The 15861-nt window shown below is 44.1% G+C and overlaps 1 gene segment (V, D, J or C); it reads left to right on the plus strand.

Moving 5' to 3' along the window:
* The first annotated feature begins 3258 nt into the window (after positions 1-3258).
* Positions 3259-15478, plus strand: LOC109261433 (immunoglobulin lambda variable 1-40-like). The segment is given in 3 exon segments: positions 3259-3391; positions 3503-3819; positions 15404-15478. Coding segments are annotated over 3 exon segments (438 nt in total).
* The last annotated feature ends 383 nt before the right edge of the window (positions 15479-15861 follow it).

Below are 15861 nucleotides of genomic sequence, written 5' to 3' on the forward strand. Positions count from 1 at the left end.
GGGGGGAGAGGAGAGGGGTCCAGGCCAAGGTGGAGACAGCCCAGGCTGTGCCCCTGACTGAGCCCACCAGTGAGAGAACTGCACAAAGCCTCTCTCATCCCCTCCCCACTTTGGAGAGCAGAGAGGAATCCTTCATGCAAATCACTCCCCTCCTGGGTCCCTAAACCTAGTCACTAAATATAGTGACAGCTGAGGGGGGGGTGGGGCTGGGGAGCCAAATGTGGGCCCCGGTGAGCATAGAGCAGAGGGTACAAGGCAGGGTTCCAGGACTGTGTGCCCAGCTGAGACACCCCTCAGCCATCCCTGCACCTCCCCCAATGGAGAGGGACAGACCTCCAGTGCCCCCTGCTGTCTCAGAATTCAGACTCACTTAGGACTGGGAGAAGGAACTGGAGTTGAGCAGAGAGAGGGACCCTCTGGACTTGAGCCTGCCTGGCACCCCACCCATCCCTATACAGGGTCGGGGGCTTCTGATCCCCCAAGTGCGACCTCCTGTGTGGCAGGCACCACCACACCTCAGTCCTTACTTCAGAGCTGTGGCTTCCTCAGCATGCATCACTCGGTGCCCCCACCACCACTTAGGTAGTTGTGCTTTTGGGACGTCAGGTGAGTGACCCCTCAGGGATGTTGTGTCCTGCACTGAGGGATAAGAAGTGCAGAGGGCAGGCTCACACAGGCTGTATCAGGAAGGCCTGAGGAGACATCCCATCTCTTTGTCATGTCAGGACACTTCCCACCCAGGCAAGCCAGTCCCCATAATCCTCTGCACCTGCCCCCATCCTCACACTTCATGGGGCAGGGCCCGTTAACAAAAATGCACATGAGATTCTTCAAGGACACACTGTAATTAGAAACAAGGGACATGTGCCTCTCACGTTGCCTTTTCCCAAGAGCACCCATAGGCGATAGTCAGCAACACAGTCATCCCAGGATGCAGCCAGGAAGCCCCAGTGGTGAGGGAGACACTGGAGGTGACTCGGTCCCCGGCACCAGATGGGTTTCCCTTCCAGACGGGACTGCATATTTGGGAAAACACAGAAGCTTGGGAATTGTAAGGACAGAGCTCATCCCATGACTCAGAAGCTCCTGGTGCTCTAAGCCCTCCTTTCTCAGTGTGCAATGTATTATAATTACATCAGATCCTTCTCTAGTCCTTCTGTGTGTCACACAAGGTTCTACTCCTTCTGTAAATATTCACACAATTGTTTTCCCCAGTATTTATCCAATCCATCTCTGCACTGTTGATGACAATACATCTAGGATATATCTTCTGGGATTCATATCATATATATATGTGTATATATATACATATATATATAAAACACAAACTACGTATAAATAAAACATGAGATATTGTTATACACACACACAACTTCTAGTTATCGACTCTCGATTAACATAGAACCCTGTGCTCTAGTCCTATAATATTTAATGCTTCTCATTGAATACCTCCCATGAAACATCTCCTCCTTGTCTGTCATAGTGAGTCACATGAAAACCCAACAGGCTCCACGACCTTGACAGTTTTGTTTGTCCTTTCAACACTGAGTGTCTGCAGTCTACCAGCACTTAGCTGGTGCCCAGGAAAGGTTTTTGAACTAAAAAGAATACATCAGTGAATTAAAAAAGAAAAAATACGGGCACCTGGGTGGCACAGTCGGTTAAGCGTCCGACTTCAGCCAGGTACGATCTCGCTTTCCATGAGTTCGAGCCCCCCGTCAGGCTCTGGGCTGATAGCTCGGAGCCCGGAGCCTGTTTCCGATTCTGCGTTTCCCTCTCTCTCTGCCCCTCCCCCGTTCATGCTGTGTCTCTCTCTGTCCCAAAAATAAAAATAAAAAAACGTTGAAAAAAAAAAGAAAAGAAAAGAAAAAATACACATATCCACATTCTTTACCTTATTGCCAAAACTAGTAACTCTTCTTTCATTTGAATCATCATAATCCATCCACATTTTTAAGCACAGAGATGGAGGTCATCTTAGACAAACACGTAGACCTCACACACAGCCTCCATGTAATTCCTAAATCCTGGGATCTCCACAATAAATATAATGCTAAAATGTCCACACTACCCAAAGCCCTCTATAAATTCAATGCAATCCCCATAAAAAAATCCAATGACGTTTTGCACAGATATTAAAAAAAAAAAACAAATTTTGTATAGAACCAGAAAAGACCCCAAATTGCCAAAGCAATCTTGAGAAGGAACAAACCTCGAGACACCATTCTTCACATTTTGAAATTATATTACAAAGCTGTAGTCATGGAAACCAATGTGGTATTGTTCTCGAGAGACACATAGATTCATGCCATAGATAAAAAGACCAGAAAGTCATTCAAGTTCTTCTTGACCACCAGGGAAGACATAGGTTGAAAACGGTCCTTTGCAAGGTCTCCGGAACAGAGCTACCATGGATTTGGGAAGCATTTCAGAAAGAATATACATGAATCCTAGAGCAGATGCCCCAAATAGGATCTTTAGGATCTCACTGCTATTTCCTGATGCACTTTGGGAGAGAAAACTGGAATGACTCAGACGTCTGACAATGAGCTCATTGACATAGATGCCGGGATAGAGTGTGAATCAACACACTCCATCTGGGTAAGAAGCACATGTAAAGAATAATCTCATCAGGGTCAGGTCCCATCTGCCAAAGTTCCCCATGGGAGCTGCCCTCTGCTCTCTGCTGTTTCCTGCATTGGCATGGGCGCCTGGAGCCCTGGCTCTGCTGTCATATTCAGTTAACTCCTTCCCCTATTGGTACACATTTACTGTTAGAGGAATGTGTGTAGAGACAACTCTTCAGGCCTGACCCATTAAGAGTCAAGGGAGCCATGGACAGGCTCACCCCCAGGAGTCTGAGTAGAACAGAGAGTCTGCCCTGAGGTGATGGGGGGCCACGTGGGGATACCTGGTCTAACGCTTAGGTAGAGGAGAGTGGATAGAGGAGTGAGGAGGCAGAAGTGGTCTCTGATGGGCTCTGCTCGTGTCATACAATGGCATGACTGTGTCTGGACACTAAGGGGCACTCAAGGCCTGTTTCTGAGGGGTCACGGTAGATCAGAGATGAGAACTGCCACCTGCCACTGCCTGTGCCCTCTGCTCAGGCCTCACATCTGTGACCTCACCACCCCTGCCCTGAAATTGCCCCTACCCTGCCAATCCCCCTGACATCCTCAGGCAGAGGCACCCATAGAAGTCAGTGAGGAGTCAGAAAACAGGGGGGTCGCATTTGCATGGTTGGGCCCTCCCCCTCTCAACAGATCAAGAGGTGAAGGGAGAGGTGAAGGGAGACTCTGCTCAGCTGTGAGGCAACAGAAGGCAGGATCGGTGCTGACCTCCGCCATGGCCTGGTCCCCTCTCCTCCTCACCCTCCTCGCTCACTGCACAGGTGACTTGATGTGGGGACACGGGAAGGGGTCCTGGAAGCACAAGTGTGCGCCAGATTCCTCCTCTTGTCTCTAGACCCCAGGAATATCCTCTCTGTTGTTTCTCTTTCCAGGGATTTGGGCTCAGTCGGGGCCGAATCAACCATCCTCAGTGTCGGGGGCCCTGGGCCAGAGGGTCACTATCTCCTGCACTGGAGTTGGTAGTTACGTGTACTGGTACCAACAAATCCCAGGAATGGCCCCCAAAACCATCATCTATTATGATAGCAACCGACCCTCAGGGGTCCCTGATCGATTCTCCGGCTCCAAGTCTGGGAGCACAGGCACGCTGACCATCAATGGGCTCCAAGCCGAGGACGAGGCTGATTATTACTGCTCATCGTGGTACAGCAGTGGCAGAGCTTACACAGTGGTCCAGGCCTGTGGGGAAGTGAGACAAAAACCTAGTTACTCATCTGGAAAGAAGGGAAACACATCAGCAGTTGCCTCCTCAGCTTAGCCTGTGATTCTGCTCATTCTGTGGCTGATGACTTGGGCGCAGGTCCATGCAAGGGCACCTCCCGTGAGTGAGGTTCCTCCTGTCCTTTCTGTCCTCAAAGTCACTCTCAGAAAACCCTTGTGACACAGAGTCTTGATGAAAGTGAAATCTCTTGTTTTATCAGCTGAGGTATTTTATTCTAGGCCAGATCGTATCAATTTTTCCTTCTGATATAAAAAGAAATGAAGCATTTTCATTTTTCCTCTGAACTCTACCCATGTGGTGCCTGAAAAATAAGTCAGCCTTATTTGCATCTGGTACTATTATCTCTTTGGTGGTGTCTAGTGTTGTCTTGTTATCTCTTATTTGTGAAAAAATGCCAATTTAAAATTATAAAATTATGAAGATAAGTTTCAAAACTTTTGTCCATAGGAAAAACCCTGCACTTCAATGCTTATAACAACTTATTCCTAATCACTAAGGCCTGGAAGCAACTTAAACTTGGCACATGGATACTTATTCTAGGTTTAAATGTAAATACCCTAACCAGGAACCAACTAAGAGGTCACCCAGGAGGTACCACTTTTATAAATAATTTGATAATTATATCCAACATTGGAAGAAGCAAAACTCTGCAAACATCTGTAGGTCGTGGGGGTGCTAAACACTGAAAAAGAATTAATCATGTGAACAGAGGAAAACACTCTGAGCCACGGATTATTCTATATGATACTAATGGCCCTTAAATGACACTCTGTCATTGTCTGGCATTGTCTCCCAAACAAACGCAAGCAAATCAGCGCACAACCACCACACATACCCATGTGAGCACACACACAAGGACAGGGTTTGTCTAGGAGCTCTCAAGCCAACCTAAAGGGCCCCCCTGAGGCAAAACTAGAAAGATTTCAACCACAGGAACATAAAAGGATTGGGTTGTAACTCACTGTCTACACATGTATCTGCCATCCATATTGTTAACTGATGGTATAAATAAATGGAATCAGATGAGACACATTCCCATGAAGAGATTTCATGGAACAGGTGTAATCCCTTGGCTTGAATGACGTCAGGCATAATCCCCACTCAGTAAGTATGCACAAAGGCACCAACAAGAGGGACAGTCTGAAGAAGTGTCACAGTAAGAGAAGCTTAAGGACAATTCACAACTCCATGTCGCAAAGAATCTTAAACTGGATCTTACTACAGAAAAAGGACATTAGGGAAAAACTAAGAAAATCTGAAAAAACTGTGGATATTAATTGTTACGCGTTGAACTGTGTCTCCAACAATTCATGTGATTAAAAGTTCTAAAAACTCCCATATTTCAGGATGAGACCTTTTTGGAAATGAGACTGTTGCAGATGTAATTACCCGGGTGAGACCAGTAAAGTGTAAGAGCATGTGTCATAGTCTTTCTCTGTTTTTCCTCTGACTCGGTCTGGAATGATGCTGAAAGGAATCTCACTATTTTAGAGAAAAAGGCCTATGAACCCATCCTACATTGTCCAGAGAACCCTGATATTACCGGAAAAAATCCAGACATTTTGTTGTCTTTTCACTGTTAACCCATGGAACATTACCAAATAAAGATAATAGGGATGAATGTGAGTGGGATTCCCTTCCCTGAATGCCCCTTAATGGATGAGCTGAGAACAAATTTCTAAGAAGACAGAGGTCCCTTTTACTGTATAATGTTTTATATCAATGTTCATCCTGAGAACACTTACAAAACTGGACTAATAGAGAGGAAAATGAGTCATAAGTACACCAGAAAAGAAAATTAAATTCCAGACTGAGTACAAAGGCCCGGTCAAAACCCAGATTGGAAAGTAAATACAGTGGATACCTCTCTGCGGAGAGCAGGTAGTCTTTTGACAAACAGAGACTTCTAAGAAAAGAGTAATAAAGGAAATTAAATTGTTTAAATCTAAATCTAGATTTAAGAAGAGAACAAAATAACAAAATGATATTAAACTTAATATACTACATAATGATGTTAAATTATATTGCATTTAAATGGACAAATTGTTCCAGTTACAGACATGGATTGACCTAACAGAGCATGATGGTTAAAATTTTAAAAAAAGTATACCCTGTAACCATGAAAGTACAAAAAGATGTGGTTATATAAGTGTCACGCCAAAGACTAAGGGAGGGAATTTTCTAGAAAACCAGTGACACATTTAATAGTGATAAAATAATCTATTCAAGAAAAAAAAGAAGCTCAAATATAATAACATACCTTTGCAAAACTATCTGAAGAATAAATTATAGAAGCAAAGAGAGGAATAACTAGTCCACAATTACAGTTGCAGATATTCACACAACGGTCTTAGTAACTGAATGAATACAGAAAAAAAATAGTACACATTAAAAAGAGAACAGAAGAATTAAAAGGAGCACAAATCTGAACGGTAATTGCTTAAGTAATTACATAAAGACAGGAGTAAAAAAAAAAAAACTGAGGGATTTCCTGATTTACTTCTAATGGATTTGTACGCTTTATCTTGGTTCTGTGAGCAGGGGTGCTCCCTGCGTTTCCTTCTTATTCCTTTTTTTCATCTTCCCCCCTCTCTTATCTTCTCCTTTCCTTACCACTGACCCGGAGCTAGTGCACAGCAGGAAGCGATGCTCCGGCCACTGCACGGGGAGGACGGACTTCGCATATCTCACGTTCTTGTTCCCACGTAGTTCCCACATGCCCACCTTTACACATGTGACACAAACCCCTTTAACTGTCCTCAACCTTATTTTTCCCTCTCATGTCCTTCCCGACAGTGCACACAGCTGGAGCCCTCAGCTCATCCTTTCCCTCACCCTCAGTCCAGGGCCACGGTCACCTCTCCATGCTCTTCCTTGTGGGCCCTACTTGCTCATCTTCCTCCTCCAGATTCCCTGTATACTCAGCCCTCAGGCCCTCCGGACACGGCCTTGCCTGCTCTGTTGTCGTCAGGCACATTGTTGAAACTGACACCACAATGTCTGTCTAAAGTATGTTTCTTAGTTAATAATACTGTACTGTAGATTTGAAATTTGCAGACAGGATAGATCTTAAGGGTTCTCATAAAAGAAAGAAAGAAAGAAAGAAAGAAAGAAAGAAAGAAAGAAAGAGAAGAAAAGAGAGAGGAGAAAGAAAGAAAGAAAGAAGAAAAGAGAGAGCGAAGAAAGGAATGAAGGAAGGAGGGAGGGAGGGAGGGAGGGAGGAATAAAAATAGAAAACTGGCATGTATACGAAGTGATAAATGTACTGATTAGCTTGGTTGTTTCACCTCACAATTTTAATGGATATCCAATCTCCATTCTGTGCCTTAAGTGCATACAATGTTTGATTTTTTATTATACTTGGAAAAGCTGAAAAGTTAAACAGAATTAATAATAAAAACAATATGTTGCATTTCAACAAAATTTCTCCCGTTTTCAATCTCTAAGAAATACAAATAAAATAAAAGCCAAGCACCTCACTCTGACATAGAAGTACTTTTACACTTAGGCGTCAAACGTCCTCACCCCTTTCGCACTTACATTCCATTTGCTCAAAGCTGCTGTCAAATGACGTAGTTTCCGTCCCCTCAACACATCATATCTGATGCCCCACCCACCTCCAATTCCATCTTTCTTCTGGGAAGGTAGTGTGTTTTATTTGTCCTGCTGTAGGAACCCTGGTCCCAACTCTCCACCCAGAGAACCAGTCTCCTCCCTCACGTGGCCCACCTGAGACAGCAGCTCAGGTGTGTTCTTCCAGAAACCGCTGCATTCTCAACCCACTGCGGCCCCATTCACGGTGCTTGGTGGTGATTCACCACATTTCTTTCTCTGACAAACACAGAAATTCTTGGTGGGAAGGCTGTTTGTTCATATGAGTTACCTTGGGCACTAGGGCATATGGCACGTGGATGCTTGTGGTCTGACAGTGGCCAGGCTGTCAGGTCAGTGTCCCTGACATCCTTTCCAGGGACAGACTGAAGCTTGACCTGTGGGCAGCAGGGGGCACTGTCGGCCTCCCCAGGAAGAGCACACTGGGGGCCCCCTGCTGTGTACCCTACAACCCCCTTAGGGCGCCCACACTTTTGCCTATGTGTGCTAGTGAGGACTCAGCAGCTGTGTCCCCTCTGGCTGGGAGGGGTCTCCTGCTCACAGGTCTGTGGAAATTTCCAGCAGCTGCTTCTTCCCTGGTCCCTCCCAGGAGACAAACTCTGAGTCTCTGTGGAAATCAGCCCCTTCTTTCTAAGGGACTAAGCTGACACTTCAGCTAGTAGGCAGGATGGAAATCTGTGTGAACAGCCGGTCCCCATGAGTCCATGGAGATGACAAAAGAAACCGCTACATGCCTGCCCTGATCTGGGGCTGCAGGAAGAGCATCCATCATGGCCTGGACCCTTCTCCTTGTGCTCCTGGTGCTCCTGGCTCACTGCACAGGTAGGGACATCTCCAGATCCATGGCAGCTCTTTTTTTTTTTTTTTTAATTTTTTTTCAACGTTTTTTATTTATTTTTGGGACAGAGAGAGACAGAGCATGAACGGGGGAGGGGCAGAGAGAGAGGGAGACACAGAATTGGAAACAGGCTCCAGGCTCCGAGCCATCAGCCCAGAGCCTGACGCGGGGCTCGAACTCACGGACCGCGAGATCGTGACCTGGCTGAAGTCAGACGCTTAACCGACTGCGCCACCCAGGCGCCCCTCCATGGCAGCTCTTGAGTGGGTGTCACCCTCACTGTCACAGACCACCAAGCAGCTTCACCTTTTCCGCTGCCCCGTTTCCCATGAGGGTCTGTGTTTACAGGTTCCCTGTGCCAGCAGGGGATGACCCAGCTACCCTCCTTCTAAAGACTTCCACTGTCCTCCAGATCTATGGGGAAGTGAAACAAAAACCTGGCCTGCACCCTCCTGACCTGGTGTGCCCTTCACAACAGGGGCTCTACCCTGCCTGGCTTAGGGGGTCAATGGCATTGTCATTTCTTCTGTCAGCACCTAAGTTTCCTCAGTCCACTTGATCTGATAATATCACATACTTTTCTTCAGATCAAAATTTGGATTAATCCATTGATAATATAGTCTCACCCTGTTAATGTTGCACTGGAAATAATCCCATGCTCAGAGATTAATAGCTCTTAATGAAGAAATTGGATAAGAATGAAAAGGCTGATTCCGGCCATGCTCTCTGGAGAGTGTAGAGTGACTCAGATATGCTTCTGGTCCGAGTGTTTCCATTTGGGGTGGGGATGCAATCCCCACACACACGTGGGAATTGTATTATCTATTCTAGCATCAACCTCCAAAGATGAAAATTAGAAATAATATCATCTACAATAGCATCAAAAATATGAAACATATAAGGAAAGATCTGAAAGAATTTGAGAATTTTACGCACTAAAAATTATAAACTATTCAAAGGGAGATTAAAGGTTTAAATACATGTACAGATCTATCTGGCTTATGGGTCCAAATATTCAACTTGGGGGCGCCTGGGTGGCTCAGTCAGTTAAGCGTCTGACTTCAGCTCAGGTCATGATCTCGCGGTCCGTGAGATCGAGCCCCACGTCGGGCTCTGGGCTGACGGCTCAGAGCCTGGAGCCTGCTTCCGATTCTGTGTCTCCCTCTCTCTCTGCCCCTCCCCCGTTCATGCTGTGTCTCTCTCTGTCTCAAAAATCAACGTTAAAAAAAAAAAAAATTTAAAAATCTGCATATTAAAGGACAATGTAAAATTCCCTGAAGAATGTGAAAGCATATTTGAAAAAAATTGTGAACATCTTATTTGTGTCATCAACAAGAAAACAAAAGATAAGCATTGTTAACAGTTAGTAGGTGATCCCATGCAACTTATCTTCTAGCTTCTATTTTCCAGTTGGGAGTCGGGATGGAAGATACTTTCTCACTTCAAGGGAACTGAGGAACGTCTGACCACACATTGCAGACAGAGAAAAACGTTAGAATGGATTATAGAGAGAGACGTGAGAGATGAATTATCACACAGTGTCTGAAGTAGGGACTCCCTAGAGTAAGTCTCCTAAATTCACAGCGGGAGCAGTCAGCATGGCCATGTGCACCTGCAGCCACAGTCCGCTGGGGGATTCAACTGGGGAAGAAGGAGCATGGTGGATTCCACGGAGGCGGGTGATTAGTGAGGTGAGTGGGACTAACCCTAGAGGGGTGTATGGACTGTGACGATGATAATGCTGACTGATGATTTTATGTCTGTGAGTGAGGAGGAACAGGGAGTATAAATAAGGAAGTGAAGGAACCAGCAGGGTAAGGGGGAGAGAAAATGCCATTTCTTCCATGTCATGATTATCCCCTCAACCTGACTCCTGCCTTGTCACCTTGATTTCAAAGTAGAAGTAGAAATAAATCAATTGTGATAACAGCCAAAGTATTAAAATGTCAGATGATAGCGGGCTCCCTCACATTCTAAGGTAGGTTTGATTTTCTTCCACTTCCTCCTTATTGAATGTGGTTTCCCCCATTCTTCTAATTCCACACGTCCTCCACCAGTGAGCCCACTCCCCTCCTGATATCCCCACCCACCCCATTTGTTGATTCGCTACAAGCATTCATGGATGGCCCCCACCTTCTATTGCCAAATATTGACCTGAACCATTTTTATCTACACATAATTCCTTATATACTCCACGTTTTTGAAAAAGAGGAAATTGAATCAATTCTGTAAAAGTTATGAAACCAAATGACTGCATTGACATCATCATCCAATAGAGACTCCATATGTCATCATTACTTCTCCATCCCTCATCCCCAGAGGCCTTGCTGGTTACCTCTCCTGGATGATCTCACTAATGATTATATTTTGATTCATTCCCTCCTCCTGATTTCCCCGTGTGACATTTCCTCCAAAACTCTCATGGTCTCTGTTCTCCCTCAAGCCTGCATGCTCTCCAACCAACTTCCTTCCTTCCTTCTTCATGGTCAGATATCACAGACTTGTATATTCCTCCCACAGGCTCTGCTGTCTTGTGACCTTGGGCATTATCACCCACTATATCTTCCTTCACCCAGGACACTCCTCCATCTAGATTCTTTCCAAACCACACCCAGATCCCCACTTCTAGGAACCTCATCCACAGAAACTTCTGCGTGTTGGAAATAAACACATAGAGGATTGTCACTTAGCAAAGTTGTAAAAGAAAAAAAAGACTCACCATGTATTTCTATCCATTGAAGTCCATTGTGACACTGAGAATCTATTCAAATGAGTGAGGTAGATGTATTGTGAACTTTGAAAGATGCCCTCATTGTATACTTGGTAAATGTAGAAGAAGACAGAAAATATATATACACAAAAACACATATATATGTATATATGTGTATGCATACATATATATGTGTGTGTGTGTGTATATATATATATATATGGTGACTGTATATATATATATATATATATATATATATATACATATATACATAATATCACTTAAGCACACTTGTGTAGAGATGGCATGCATTTGATAAAATATATATTTATTTAAGAATGAGGGGAAAGTCTGAAAAGATACCCATATGAAACTGTTTACTTGAGATAGCTGTAAAGGTAGCTGAATGGAATTAGCAAGAAAAAAACTTTAAAGTCTGCATATACACCAATATAGTGTTTGGATGTGCTGTTTTGTGTCATATTATGTTTGTTTTGTATGTACCATTCTGAGTACTTAGGTCAAAAATATGTTTTGTTTTGTTTTGTTTTGTTTTGTTTTGTTTTGTTTTGTTTTGTTACAGAGTACTCAGTAACTGCAACCTGAGGCCGAGGTTGGTTTAAATGACTTTACCACTGGAGTTCAAAATCTGCATATTGGGAGTCACTGACTGATTAATATCATAAATCATATAAGATTTGAAGACATCAATTTAAACATGAAAAGATTTTATGCAAAGAGAAGTACACTTTTGTAAAGAATTCAAAAATGAGTCCAAATAGAAGTTTTCAGAAAAAAAGATTGCAAGAACATTGAGGACAATACTCTGGGAACGTATAAGTAGCAGCATGAATTTAAAATGTTGGAGAAAAGCAGAAACATAGAAAGTTAATGGTTTTTCTCTTAGTCGTTTTACTTTTAGCTTTGTTGTAGAATAGTGTATACAAAAATACTGCCTATTGAATACATACATATTTTTTAATGTTTCTTTACTTATGTTTATATTTATGTTGAGAGGGACAGAGAGAGAGAGAGAGAGAGAGAGAGAGAGAGAGAGAGAGAGAGAGAATACCAAGCAAGCACAAAGCTAGACATCGGCCCTGATCCCACGAACCATGAGATCATGACCTGAACGAAAACCAAGAGTCTTTGCTCAATTGACTGTCACCCACGTGCCCCTTTACATCTTTTCTTTTAAGTTTATTTATTTATTTTGAGAGAGAGAGACAGAGAGAGAGAGAGAGAGAGAGAGAGACAGAGAGAGAGAGAATACCAAGCAGTCTTTCCACTGACAGTTCAGGGCCCGATATAGGGCTTGAACTCAAGAACTGCAAGATCATGATCTGAGCTGAGGTTGGTCGCTTAACCAACTGAGCCACCCAGGCGCCCCTGAATATATACATCTTGATGAGTTTGGACATATGGGTCACCTGTGATACTATCAACACAATCTACATACTACACTTATGTATCCCCTCAAAATATGTATATATGTCTTTTTGTTGTTGTTGCAAGAACACATGACCTGATCTATTTCCTTAACACATTCTAAAGTACAGAATACCATATTGTTAACTAGAGATCCTATGTTGTATCGTACATCTCTGGAGCCTATTTATCCTGCATAACCGAAACTTTCTACTCACTGAGCAACAGTTTTCCATTTCTGCTCTCTCAGTCCCGGGCAACCACTGTTCTATGCTTTTAGTAAGAGTTTCCCTACTTAGAATATTCATATGAGTGGAACTACATAGGATTTGTCCATCAGTTACTGGCAGGCAGGCAGACAGAGAAAGAGAGACAGACAGACAGACAGACAGAGAGACTTGGGTTCCTACTCTGTTTCTATGGCCACCAACTTCCACCCTGGTAAGTACATTCCAGAGGGTAGAGACCAGAGAGAATGGTCTCACTGGTCAAAATCCAAGCTATTAAAATGTAGAATGATAAGAAAGAAAATGCTCATCAATTTTTTTTCTGGCTAAGCCTCTTGTAGCCACACTAATATCTAGGAGAAATAGACCATGGGGCTGGGGACTCTGGGGCTTCATGGTTACTTCATTGCATGGAAGTCTTCTTGAGGTTGGTGAATGACCTAGTATCAGTCTAACATGTTCCCTGAACAACTTAGCCCTTGAACTGAGTTTTTGGAAGTGAACATTTTAACAGCTTTTAAGTGCTTGACCTGCACCACTAATTTTGCACTTTGGCTTCCAAGATGCCCCTTAGCAACAGTCTGTAACGCACATCAGATTTTATCCAAACTGACCCCAGTCTGAGGAGAACCGTGGACTCACCAATCTGTGGGACTGACTCCAGAAGAAATCTTCTAGGGCCTATGTTTGCTGTCTGTCCCATAGTAATTTCTTTTTAGGGCATAGGACACTAAAGACACAAAGGAAAACAAAGATCATCTCTGGGAAGAAATGGATCAATAACTAAAATTTGTTTTGTTGTATTTTTACTAAGATTTGCTGAGCCCAAGGAACTCGCGCCACAATATTTTCTTCCGCTAATTGAAATGTAGAGAGAAAAATGTCCTCATACTACTCTTGCTCCATTGGACTCCGCAGACACAGATTGTGTGGGGCTCACATGGTAAGAAATCACCTTTGCTGACTGTATGTCACATGTCCCAGGATGTCAGCTGCTGCATCAGATTTAATCAAGTTCACATGTCCTGCCCTCTCTGACATCCGTCATGGAGGAAGAAGTTCCTATGGACTAAAAATCAAATCAACATGGGAAAGATTAATAGGACATTAATCATTTAATCATTTAATCATACTGATGGGGAATCCACATACACCTGAAATTTCAAAGACAGTCATACAACAGAAAGCTTCTCGGACATCCTGAGGAAAGGACAGGGATAGGGGTCTGGGGACACAAATGGGAATGAGATCGTCAGCAGGAAAGTGTGAAGAGATGTATGGAAAAGAAAGATTGCACTGTTATGCAGATATGTTTCTTAGGTACAGAGAAATCTCTGTTAACAGCTCTGTTCTTGATTCAAGCAGGCGGTAGAGGGAGGAATAAAGAGCTTTTACTTTGGATTGATTGAATTGTGAACGTTTTTAACTGAAAATAATTTTCATGCCAAAGATGCCCATCTTGGGACAGCCTGCCCTTGGCCCCACATCATCAACTTGACTGTGGTGATGCCTTCATGTGTCTATACACCTCTTAAAATGTATCAAGTTGAAAAGTTTAAGTATGTATAGTTGATTCTAAGTCACTTGTAGTTCAATAGAACCATTGTAAACAGTTTCAAATCTCTTCAAAATGAAAATGTCTGTCTTACTATCTGTCCGTGAACACCCTCACAGTCCAGACATCTCCATGCAGTGGTCACCCCATAGCATTTGTCTTCCTGTCATCAGTGTCTGTGGCTAATGTATCTGTACCTTCTGTTACCGCTGCTAAGAACCCTGCTCTCCTTCCAGGAATTTGTTTCTTTCTTTGCCCTGCAGCAGGACATGCAGCCTGCATCAGACCAGGTCACGAGAGGCCCCTCATGTGGCTGTGCTGAAGAAGAGGCTCAGGCATTTGCCCCCAGGCTTACCCCTTCCCACCTCCCTGTGTTCCCACTCACCCTGCACAGGGTTATATTCCCACATATCTTCCTCCTGGAATTCTAGGAGTTCCCATAATGGAAAAGGGTGTTTATTAATATCAGTTACCTGGGGACAGATCAGGTGCGGTTGCCCGTGGGTATCTGAGAACAGACAGTGATCATGTTGTCAGTCCAGTGTCCTCAACACATTACATCCACTGAGAGAGTGATATTTGGCCAGTGGGCAGCACGGGACACTGTCGGTCTTTCCCTCATGTCTGCACTGGTGTTGACTTCTGTGTAATTCTCCCAAATCACCCAAATACCCCATGGCTGTGTTATCTGTGCCTGTGTCTGGTGACAGGGACTCAGTGTCTGTCCCACCTCTAGGCTGGGCAGAGTCTTCTGCTCACAGGTTTGTGGAAGGTCCCAGCAGCTGCTTCCTCCTTAGTCACTCTCAGGGGACACACTGTGAGACTCACCCATCGGTCCCCTATGTCTAAAACCTGAGTCCATACCTGAGCTGGTTCTCAGAGTGAAGCAGAGTTCACCAACAAGGGAAACAAATTTAGAGGAACAGCTCCTCCTCCCAGAGACCAATGAAAGGCATCACAGATGCCTGGGTCAGCCCAGCTCCAGCCTCGGAGTCTTTGCAAGGCTGTGTCCATCATGGTGTGGACTCTTCTCCTTCTTGTGCTCCCCTCTTGCTGCATATGTAAGAACTAAACTCAGACGTCTGGGGCATCCCCGAGGCTAGGTCAACCGCTTTGGATCACACCCACAAGCAGCTTTACCTCCATCCCTACCCCATTACCATGAAGGTCTGTGCTTGCAGATTCCCACCACAGCCAGTGATGACTCAGCCACCCTCTTCTGGGTGTCCCTGGAAGAATCTGCCGGACTCATCTGACCCTGAGAGGCAACACCATTGTTGGCAAAAAATAAAAAAAAAATTTAAAAAAAACATACTGGCACAAGCAGAAGCCAGAGATCCCTCCCTAGTTCCTCCTGAGATTCCACTCAGGATCCTATATACATCAGGGATCCTGGGTCCCCTGTCATTTTCTGAATCCAAAGATGCTTTGATCAATTAAGTTATTCCACTATGTCTGGACTCTAGAATGAGGACAAAGTAGAACCAAGGTGACTATTATGGTCATATATGCCAAGATAGTGCTAATGCTTATGCAGTGCTTTAGATCCATAGGAAAGTGAGACAGAATCTCCCTCCATTCTCTGGGCCTGGTGACATCACCCCTTAGGTGGTTCAGGAGTGATTTCTCTTATCAGATT

This window comes from Panthera pardus, unplaced genomic scaffold (assembly GCF_024362965.1).
Source record: "Panthera pardus isolate Hobbes unplaced genomic scaffold, ASM2436296v1 HiC_scaffold_228, whole genome shotgun sequence".
NCBI classification, from domain to species: domain Eukaryota; kingdom Metazoa; phylum Chordata; class Mammalia; order Carnivora; family Felidae; genus Panthera; species Panthera pardus.